The following is a 10,395-nucleotide window of genomic DNA, read 5'->3' as shown; positions in this document are numbered from 1 at the left end:
TATTAATATCTTATAAATAAATATTAAGGTGCGGAATTCAGTTTTGACAGGCACCGTAAAGGGGTCCTTACAAGGGCCCCAACTGACTGATGGCAACTATAGCAACCAGCAATAAATCGATTCCCTCTAATCGATTCTATCGATTCCACAATCACACAAATCACTCAGATTCATACTAAATATGCAGTTCAATAGCGGCTAATCGCTAATACGGATTCTAGACTGACGTATCCTCGCTTTTTGCGGATCTGGAGTACTTTTTATAGTCTGCAAATTCACCCGACTTGAGATCCCCCTGATAGCCGCTGTGGAATCTGCAATCGCTTGTCAACAAGAATCGACTCCTCAGTTGTGAACGCCAATCGTAATCGTTCAGAATCAACGGAATCGATCCACGCCAACCACTCGCAGCGTAAATTCAAAACGTTTTTTTAAAACTGAAACTCAAATTTCTCCACCACGGCACCAAACGGCGTTGAGGCGACGGAGTTTCCTTGCTCGTTGGTTTAAACAAATTTAAAAAAATAATTAAAACTCGTCGATAAGCAAAATAACGAGCTGGTGACGTATGACCCTTGACCCGAACTTCCGGCGATCAGCTGTTTGTGGCAGTGACGGCGCGGCCGGGCCTCGCCGCCTCCTCCTCCTCGTTGTCGTCATCGCCTCCTCCTCGTCCTCCTCCTTCTCCTCGTCGTCGTTTCCCTGCTCCTCCTTGTCTCGCCCGGCTCCCCCATCGCCGCCCTGCGATGATAAAGCTCTTCTCCCTCAAGCAGCAGAAGAAGGATGACGAAGCCAGTGGCGCCAAGGCCGGCTCCAAGAAGGCGTCGGCCGCGCAACTGCGCGTTACCAAAGGCAATGGCGCCAACCAACATCGTCGTTTAGCTCGCGTCGCCTCGTTACTTTTTAGGCCGCATCGACACCGGCCGTCCTACCTCGTTACCCTTTAAGCGTTACCGCGTTGACTCGCGCCCGCCCTAGTCGTTACCTCGCCCCCCCCCGTAGTTACCTCGCCCCCCCCCCCCCTAGTTACCTCGCCCCCCCCTCCCGCCTCGTTACCTCGCCCCCCCCTCCCGCCTCGTTACCTCGCCCCACCCCTAGTTACCTCGCCCCCCCCCTAGTTACCTCGCCCCCCCCCTAGTTACCTCGCCCCCCCCTCTCGTTACCTCGCCCGCCCTCGTTACCTCGCCCCCTCTCGTTACCTCGCCCCCCCCTCGTTACCTCGCCCCCCCTCGTTACCTCGCCCCCCCCCTAGTTACCTCGCCCCCCCTCTCGTTACCTCGCCCGCCCTCGTTACCTCGCCCCCTCTCGTTACCTCGCCCCCCCCTCGTTACCTCGCCCCCCCTCGTTACCTCGCCCCCCCCTCGTTACCTCCCCCCCCCCCTCGTTACCCCCCCCCCTCCTCGTCGTTACCTCCCCCCCCTCCTCGTCGTTACCTCGCCCCCACCGCCTCGTCGTTACCTCGCCCCCCCCCCCCGCCTCGTTGTTACCTCGCCCCATCGTCGTTACCTCGCCTCCCCGCCTCGTTGTTACCTCGCCCCATCGTCGTTACCTCGCCCCCCCCCCCCCGCCCCATCGTCGTTACCTCGCCCCCGCCTCGTTCCTCTGCGTTACAATTCGCTGTTTCGTTCAGTTTGAATGTGCGCTAGTGCCTCTCCGCGTTACTTCGTTACGTTACGTGGCCCCCGTTGCGTGGCGTCCCGTTACATTTCTGTCAATGGCGTTACGTCGTAGTCGGTAGCAGTCGTATTAATCTTACGATTGTTTTCCTCGGGGGGGAAAGGCCTCCCTGATTTCCCATTCACAGTCATTCGCCAGTATTATTGTATTCTTATTCTTCAAATGTCGCACGTCTGTCACCGTCACGTCCTGCACACGATGACCTGTCAGGCTCTGTGTGGGGGGGGGGGGGGGTATCTTTAACGTCGCCCGTGATTATTCCAGATTTCAGGACTTTGTATTTATGCTGGAGGTGAAATCTGATGAGCTATTAAGCGCCCTTTTTGACAAATGCGCAGTAGGGGCACGGGGTCCGAACGTTACAACAAACAAACAATACGACAAAAACACGAAACGAGCGCAAAGTATATAAGGTAAACAAATCACTCAAAACACATACAAATTCAACTAAACCATCCCTATCAAAGAGTATGGATCCCTGCAGTCACGAAAACTTCAAATTTAGAATCATCCCCATCCTACCAGGCAATGCCCACTGAGGCATTAACTTGATTTTCAAAAGTTTCCTGGCCACAAATGGTAGCGCAACAAAGTGGTCTTATCATTTAGGGCATTTATAGCAGCAAAATCATCTAAATTATACCTGTGACGGTTTACCCGTGTTCTTGCACAGGGAAATTTAGTTTTTAAGTCCATATGGCATATAGACGTTTGAATACGGGCAAAAAAAACATGTTTTTGTTTGTGTCTCTCGCTTGTGATGGGACTTTGTGGGATGAACGTTGAGGTTGATAAGGGGCACGGGGGGGTGACCAACAGTCTGAATTGGTGTGTAAGGGGTTGACAGGTATGCTGTGCATAACACTAAGAAAACTTTAATTTTTGCCAGTTTAAAAGTATGAAAAATAAGAATAGGTTTAGGGCCTAGTCTCACCTGCGTTGGTCTGACACTGGTGAGACTGGCGCTAAAGAAGGCCGTCTCTTGTGTAGATCAATCAGTTTCAAAGACAATGCAGACATTATTATCAGAGCATGTTTGTTTGCATGTTCACCACAAGTACGTGTGGTTAATGCAGACAGGATTCCTTGCAAAAGGTAGCGATTTGGTGTTTGAACATCTTAACGCCTGTTTTATTGCCATAAAGGGTAAAACCTATTCTTGGATCTTTCGGTAAAGTCACGTAGAAGGGAAATAATAAAAATAAAACAATAAAATTCTCGCGAAGTTTCGGCCACAACACAAGCAGCCGTCCTCAGGTGAAGAACAGAGCTGTCGGAAAGACAGCGCCCTAAGTAAAACCAATTTTTATGTTTTCATACCAATTTCGTTTTCAGGTCCATTCGGTGTACAGCCGTTTCAATACGGGCAACAAAATTTGATTTTTGTCTTGCTTTGTGTTTCTACCTTGCGATGAGGCTGTGTAGGTTGAACGTTGAGCTTTATAATGGGCACGGGGGAGACCAATATAGTCTGAATTGGTTTGTAATAAGGTAGGGGCACTGATAAGGGGTTGGCAGAGGTATGCTGAATAGTCGAAGCGCATGTTTGTACATGTGGAGGGAAAAACCAGAGGACCCGCGAGTAGTAATAACCAGTGCGGCCTGCCGGATTCGCACCGCCAACCTCTGCGAACCCACTGCTTGTCCGTGTTGCAGGGCGTTGTGTATACGACTCGCTTGTCCATTATGAGACATCTCCTTTACAAGTGGCAAAATATAGTAGTAGGTTTTTACCCTTTAAACTGGTACAAAACTGACACCTTTATACAAGGCATCATGTTTGCAATAACCGCAACACAAGCAGTCAAAATGCAAACAAAAAGAAACAACTCTGATAATGGTAATGATATGCACTGTCCTTGAAGTTGATTGGTCCACACCCGAGACAGCTTTCCTTAGAGCCTAGTCTCCATTGGTGTTGGACCAGATGACGCCAAAAGGCGTACAACTCAAAAACAGTGCACTATCAGAGTTTTGAGAGCTCGGGGTAAGCATTTACACTATGAGACATCTTCTTTACCAGTGGCAATGCTTACCCCGAGCTCTCAATACTCTGATAGTGCGCTGTTTTTGAGTTGTACGCCTTTTGGCGTCATCTGGTCCAACACCAATGGAGACTAGGCTCTAAGGAAAGCTGTCTCGGGTGTGGACCAATCAACTTCAAGGACAGTGCATATCATTACCATTATCAGAGTTGTTTCTTTTTGTTTGCATTTTGACTGCTTGTGTTGTGGTTATTGCAAACATGATGCCTTGTATAAAGGTGTCAGTTTTGTACCAGTTTAAAGGGTAAAAACCTACTACTGTGCTTGTCCATGTTGCAGGGCGTTGTGTACACGACGTGTTTGTCCATCTTGCAGGGGTGTTGTATACACGACTCGCTTGTGCATCTCGCAGGGCGTTGCGATACATGGCAATATACGTTACAATGCGCTACGGTTTTATGCGGGAGTTTTAGTCCCTTCAAATCACGTTTTGACACTTGGCCACGCATTTCGTTACGCTATAATCTGTTACAACGCATTCACCAAACAAAACCACGAGTTGCAATATATTTAGGTTAAAATGAGTTGCATTACGGTGTGTTCGGAAGTGTTAAATACATTGCCACCCGTTACGTTGCAATGCATTGCACTATATTTTATAACGATGTCGTGTAGTATTGTATCCGTGTGTGACTGCACGTTTGTAACTTTGCGTGTGTATGTGTCCGTATCTGACTGTGCGGGGGAGCGGTGGCGCAGTGGTTAGCGCGCTGCGTACGAACCCGGCGGCCCGAGTTCAATTCTTACTCGCAAGAAACAACGGTGGCGATTATTTTAATTGGTCCAGCGCCTTCCATAAATGAGTACCTGGTGCGGTTTGTGAACATCATCACTGGCGAGACGAGGGTGGTCGGGTGTGGCGATGGCTACTCAACCCCGGTTGTGCTGCGTTGGCCTTAATAGGTGCTCGCTAACGTGACTTCCGCAGCAGTCTTTCAAAGGCTTTACGGGACACATTTTTGCTTTGTCTTTGTTTGACTGTGTGTGTGTGTCTGTGTGTGTGTCTCTGTGTGTGTGTGCGCAGATATAAATGAACTGAATCTGCCCAAGACGTGTGAAGTCGTCTTTCCAGACCCAGACGATTTTCTTAACTTTAGACTCGTCATTTGCCCTGATGAGGTGAGTACTGTATAGTAAACATCATTACCATCATCATTATGCGAAGCAAGCGGACCACAGTCGTCTATCCATTGCTGGTTGAAAGACTTGATTTCATTGTCACGGTCGACTTTGCCAAGAGGTCCATAGACTCTTAGATGACGGGATTACCTTTAGTTTGCAAGGGGCGGCGATTTCCATCTTTATATGTTCCCAATTTAATAATGTACAGACATCCACGTGTTCTTCGAAGTGTAATTCCATGCGTCTCTCCGTGCTTCTTCGCAACTTTGCGCAGTGTCAATGTCGCGCAAGAACACGCGGAGGGTTACCAACGAGGGGGTTTGGGTGGGGTAATTTGGCCCCACGTGGCTCGTTTAGTTGCTAGGAGCAGCACGATTGGGTCCTAGAATCTCATTGGGGATTTTCGTGAAGTCTCGGTGAATGGGGCGCCACTGTGGATAGGAGATGTTATCTTCCTTGCCTAGTATATGCAGGAGATCGTGTATTCGATCCCGACCCCTGACGCCTGCTGTATATTTGGTGTTTGCATGTTTTCTCCGTGGTTGCCTGGAATTTTTTCTCTGGATCCTCCGTTGTTTTCCCACTTTGTTGAGCTATAATTTGTGACCACGTTGCTTCTGAAAAAGAGCTGCATAGCTCAGTGGGCCCTTACCTGTTAAAATAAAAACAATAGTTTAGATTAGAATCCACTTCCACCACGTGTGTGGGCAGCCTGTTCCATACTTCCACCACTCATCGTGTAAAACAGTTGTCTCCTGGCCTCGTTGCTGGACTTTCCTGCACGCGGCTTCCACCTCTGGCCTCTGCTTCTCTGCTCTCTGTGTTGACATCAAAGTGTAATTTGCGTGGCAATGGCTCGCCGAATCTCCAACCGCTCTCTTGACTGTGTTTTTTTAAAGGACGTGTCTCAACTCTCTTGTTTTGCCATTCACAGGGATTTTACAAAGGCGGAAAGTTTGTGTTCAGTTTTAAGGTAAAGTAGCAGCGGTGAAAGTAGAACAAAAAGCACGTGTTTGTGAGTGTGTGTGCTGGTGGCCCAAACGGGGGAGCGCTCAACGTAGTGGTTCGTGCACTGTATTACGAACCCGGGAAACTTGAGTTCCGTTCCCGCTCCGGTCAACATCAGCGGAGAATATTTGAACCGGTCTTGGGCTTCGCCTAGGTTGACTCAGCTTTAAAATGGGTACCTGTTGCTGTGTGGAAAGATCAGCGCTGGGAAGACCAAGCTGGCGGGGTGTGGTGCTGCTGGCTACACCACCTCTCTGTGCCTCGTTTTGGCTTTAATAGGCGCTCGTTAAGAGCACCGACCCCGACAGTCTGCGTGGCTAAATGGGGAATTTTGTCTGTGTGGCCTCGGGTTTACAACTGTAATACAATACAGTCGACCCGTGTTCAATTCTTGGCCATGATGAACATCACCAATGAGTGAGACCTCACCTAGGTTGACTTGGCCTAAAATGAGTGGCGTTAACAGTGTGGTCAGCATTAGTAGTGGGGAGGCAAACGTGGCCACACATAAGTGGTGCTTGTTAAGTGCCTCACCTTGTCTTTTGTTGGCCTTAATGGGCACTCGCTGACCACATTGTGTTTGTGTGGTTGTCTGTTCAGGTGGGTCAGGGTTACCCACACGACCCACCCAAGGTGAAGTGCGAGACTCAGGTTTATCATCCAAACATCGACCTGGAGGGCAACGTCTGTCTCAACATCCTGCGGTAGCCACAGCCACCAAACGCTCCACTCAACCAGCCACTCAATCACTTACCCTCCATATACACAGCCACCAAAACCCTCCACTCACTCACCCAGCCACTCAATCACTTACCCACCACATACACAGCCACCAAACGCTCCACTCAACCAGCCACTCACTCACTCACCCTCCATATACACAGCCACCAAAACCCTCCACTCACTCACCCAGCCACTCAATCACTTACCCACCACATACACAGCCACCAAACCTACACTCAACCAGCCACTCACTCACTCACCCTCCATATACACAGCCACCAAAACCCTCCACTCACTCACCCAGCCACTCAATCACTCGCCCTCCACATACACAGCCACCAAACCCTCCACTCACTCACCCAGCCACTCAATCACTCACCCTCCATATACACAGCCACCAAACCCTCCACTCACCCAGCCACTCACTCACTCACCCTCCATATACACAGCCACCAAACCTACACTCACTCAACCAGCCACTCAATCACTCACCCTCCACATACACAGCCACCAAACCTACACTCACCCAGCCACTCAATCACTCACCCTCCACATACACAGCCACCAAACCTACACTCACCCAGCCACTCAATCACTTACCCACCACATACACAGCCACCAAACCTACACTCACCCAGCCACTCAATCACTCACCCTCCATATACACAGCCACCAAACCTACACTCACCCAGCCACTCGATCACTCACCGTCCACATACACAGCCACCAAACCCTCCACTCACCCAGCCACCAAACCCTCCACTCACCCAGCCACTCAATCACTCACCGTCCACATATACAGCTACCAAACCTTCCACTCACCCAGCCACTCAATCACTTACCCACCACATACTCGGCCAAACAGCTACTCATCCAGCCGCTCACCCACCACATATGAAGCAGCTACATACCCGGTCACTCATTCAGATGCTCACCCAGACAATCACCCAGCTATGCTTCCACTACAAACAAACATCCATCTGCATAGCCACTCACACAGTTGCACACCCACTCACTTGCACACGGTAGCACTCACCACTGATTTGCCCAGTCATTCACTCCCCACCTGTCCACGCATGCTTCAAATCGAGCAACCTGCTAACCCACAGATTGTTGTGGTGATGATGATGATGTTTGTTTGCAGTGAGGACTGGAAACCAGTGCTGACGATAAACTCAATTATATATGGGCTACAGTACCTATTCCTGGTGAGCAGAATCACTCGCCACATCCACCACTCACCAAACCTACCACTCACCACAACCACCATTTCTTTCATCCACCACTCCGCATCCACCACTCGCCCGAGACAACGTCTTCCATGGGGGCGGAGCGACAAATTCGGCTCTTGCAATGGGCGCTAGCTGTACGAGATGGTGGCAGCGGCTTGCGGTGGGGGGGGGGGAGGGGGAAGCTTTCATCCCGCAAGTGGGGATAGATGATCGTGACTGACGAGGATGGTGGTTTCGATCTCGCGTGGCAGGAACCCAACCCCGAGGACCCGCTGAACAAGGAGGCGGCCGAGGTTCTGCAGAGCAACCGCAAGCTCTTCGAGCAGAACGTCCATCGCTCCATGCGGGGGGGGGTACATCGGCTCCACTTACTTTGAGCGGTGTCTCAAGTAGGGGTGGGATGGGGGGGGGGGAGCGGGTGGCGGGGGGTGCGCGCTGCCCGCCGCCTGCCTTCACCCCCCAGCAGTCGCGAGGCCTCTCCCATGGATGGGCAAAGTGGGAAGGTGGGGGGGGGTGGGGAGTGGGATACCGGGGCGGGTCGCGCGAGCGTGGTGTGACGTTTATTCCGAGTGAGATCTCGTCGTTGTGTTTGAGCGCGGAGCGATTTGCTGCTCGCTTCTACCAGTTTGTCAGACATCGGAGTCTGTTGGTGAACGGGGCCTCGGTTGGGTTTTGGTAGTCGCTAATAGACACACCCCCCCCGACCTCTGTTGGGCAACCGCGGCCCCGTTGGGCGACCCGGTCTCGACAAGACGGTTTCCCCGACGCGATGTCGATGCTGGTTGCTTCCCTAAAGCGATCGTAGGCCGGGATGCGATTGGTGGAAGTCTCCTCCGAGCTCGATGCCGGTTTGGCCGATCTGGCGCGTGCACTTCCCACACCTCCGTGTCACCGGTGAAGTCGCTGATAACATGTCAGCCGCGTCTCGCCCATTCGGACGCAGGCAATCTCGCTCGCAGCTCACCTTGCCAACGCAACGGGCAGCCCGGAGGGAGTTGCGGCCGACACATTTTGGCGACGCTCGCTCGGAAAAAGAAAATGGCTTCGCACGTTCGCCGTCTGTTTAAGCGCAGCCGCATTCAATAATTTGGCGTGAATGAGATGTAATAAAAAAAAAAGATGAGGCCCGCGAAGCGTTTAACCGACAACAAAGTCTGCCAAGTTTGGGATTATTTTTGTCCATGTTATTTTAAACGTTAATGTATTTCTTTTTTTCTTTCTCTTTATTGGCTTCGTTTGCAAGGAAGGATGTTAAAGTGCTTTTTTTGCGAATTTCCTATCACCCAAATTGGATTTTGTGGACCGGAGAAATACGTTAAAGTGTGTACTGGGATGGCGTCACCGTTGTAACCGTTGTCGTCATCATTATCATCGTCATCATCTTCATCATCGTCTGAACATCAAGGTCACAATAAAGTACATTTTCAATTTATACAACCGAGCACGTTTGTTCACTCCCCACTTGCTTCATCTAAAAACATTCCTCAAGTTTAATTTTGATCAGGGCCACATGGTGTGTGTGTGTGGTGCAGTGTGCAGTCTCCGACTTTTCTTCAGTCTTTCTGCGATGAAGGTCCATTGCCAGCAACGTTGCCTAATAATGTTTTCCCTTTTAGTTCAGGGCCTTGTTGACCAAGAACAATAATCTCCACCAGGATGTTGCTGGTATATCATTTCTTTGGTGGTGGTGGGGGTAGTAAGACGATAGAAGGGTTTGGAGTGGTTCTCAGTTTTGTGAGTGATAAACAGCAAGTGAATTTCGTGAAGGGAGATAAACGCAGAGGCACAGAGAATGAGAACCAGAGAACTCAACATCAGGGCTGTGTGAAATGGGTGATATCCCTGGTTTAATACGCAGTCTCCATTTGAACCAGAAAGATTCCGAGGCTGCAGGAGGGGATCATTGTGAGGTCAGTTGCTGGTAAGACCGTATTTCCATTAGGAACAGGAGATGGAGTTTTGTTTTATGGTGATGTTTTAAGGGCAATACCCCGGTTAAATTTCGATTTAAAGCTTGCGTGACAGACCTGTTCTTCACCTGAGGACGGCTGCTTGCGTTGTGGCCGAAACGTGAGAATTGTATTTTATTGTTTTATTTTTATTATTTCCCTTCTACCTGACTTTACCGAAAGAACCAAGAAGATGAATACCCCGGTTGTTGCAGAAGTGAAGTATGAACATATATGCTCGTAAGTGGCAGCCGATTAACCACAGTACAGCAATGATCATTTATAGATCTCGCCTAAGACGAGAAGATAAAGAGGTACCTATCACCAGAATGAACTGCTCCAGTAGTCTGAGCACCAAGGGTCAAAGGCCACCGCTCACACTCTTTCCGAATGTGGCCTGGCCAGCACCACCAGGAATCATCCACGTGGAGCTCCTTCCGGTCAGATTGGCACGACAGGGACTCCAGGTTAGGGGCCATCCATTTAGTACGTACGCATGGAGGGGGTGGGGGTTCACCCAAATGCGTTCGCTTGCGTATGGGGGGTCTACTGACAATGTACGTACGCATAGGAAACGGGGGGGGGGTGAAGCCTCGATAATCATTTGTCTACATTGGCCTTCAAATGAGCCACAGTTCA

At 50.2% G+C, this 10,395-nt stretch overlaps 1 protein-coding gene across 1 annotated transcript; it reads left to right on the top strand.

The window, feature by feature from the left end:
• The first annotated feature begins 577 nt into the window (after positions 1 to 577).
• UBE2M (ubiquitin conjugating enzyme E2 M) lies at positions 578 to 9,239 on the top strand. Its single transcript, XM_078607236.1, has 6 exons — positions 578 to 852; positions 4,747 to 4,841; positions 5,779 to 5,817; positions 6,453 to 6,556; positions 7,720 to 7,783; positions 8,059 to 9,239. The coding sequence occupies exons 1-6, from the start codon at positions 747 to 749 to the stop codon at positions 8,182 to 8,184; spliced, it is 534 nt and encodes a 177-aa protein (XP_078463362.1). The 5' UTR covers positions 578 to 746; the 3' UTR covers positions 8,185 to 9,239.
• Positions 9,240 to 10,395: the final 1,156 nt, after the last annotated feature.

Source organism: Lampetra planeri, chromosome 27, assembly GCF_965212315.1.
Source record: "Lampetra planeri chromosome 27, kcLamPlan1.2.h2, whole genome shotgun sequence".
Taxonomy (NCBI): Eukaryota; Metazoa; Chordata; class Hyperoartia; order Petromyzontiformes; family Petromyzontidae; genus Lampetra; species Lampetra planeri.
Note: the sequence above shows the minus strand (reverse complement) of the source record. Positions and strands in the feature narration are given on the sequence as shown.

Coding starts and splice junctions, on each gene's coding strand:
- UBE2M (XM_078607236.1), top strand. CDS start 747: ATGATAAAGCTCTTCTCCCTCAAGCAGCAGAAGAAGGATGACGAAGCC. Junction 4,842..5,778: donor TCGTCATTTGCCCTGATGAG/GTGAGTACTGTA, acceptor TGCCATTCACAG/GGATTTTACAAAGGCGGAAA. Junction 5,818..6,452: donor AGTTTGTGTTCAGTTTTAAG/GTAAAGTAGCAG, acceptor TTGTCTGTTCAG/GTGGGTCAGGGTTACCCACA.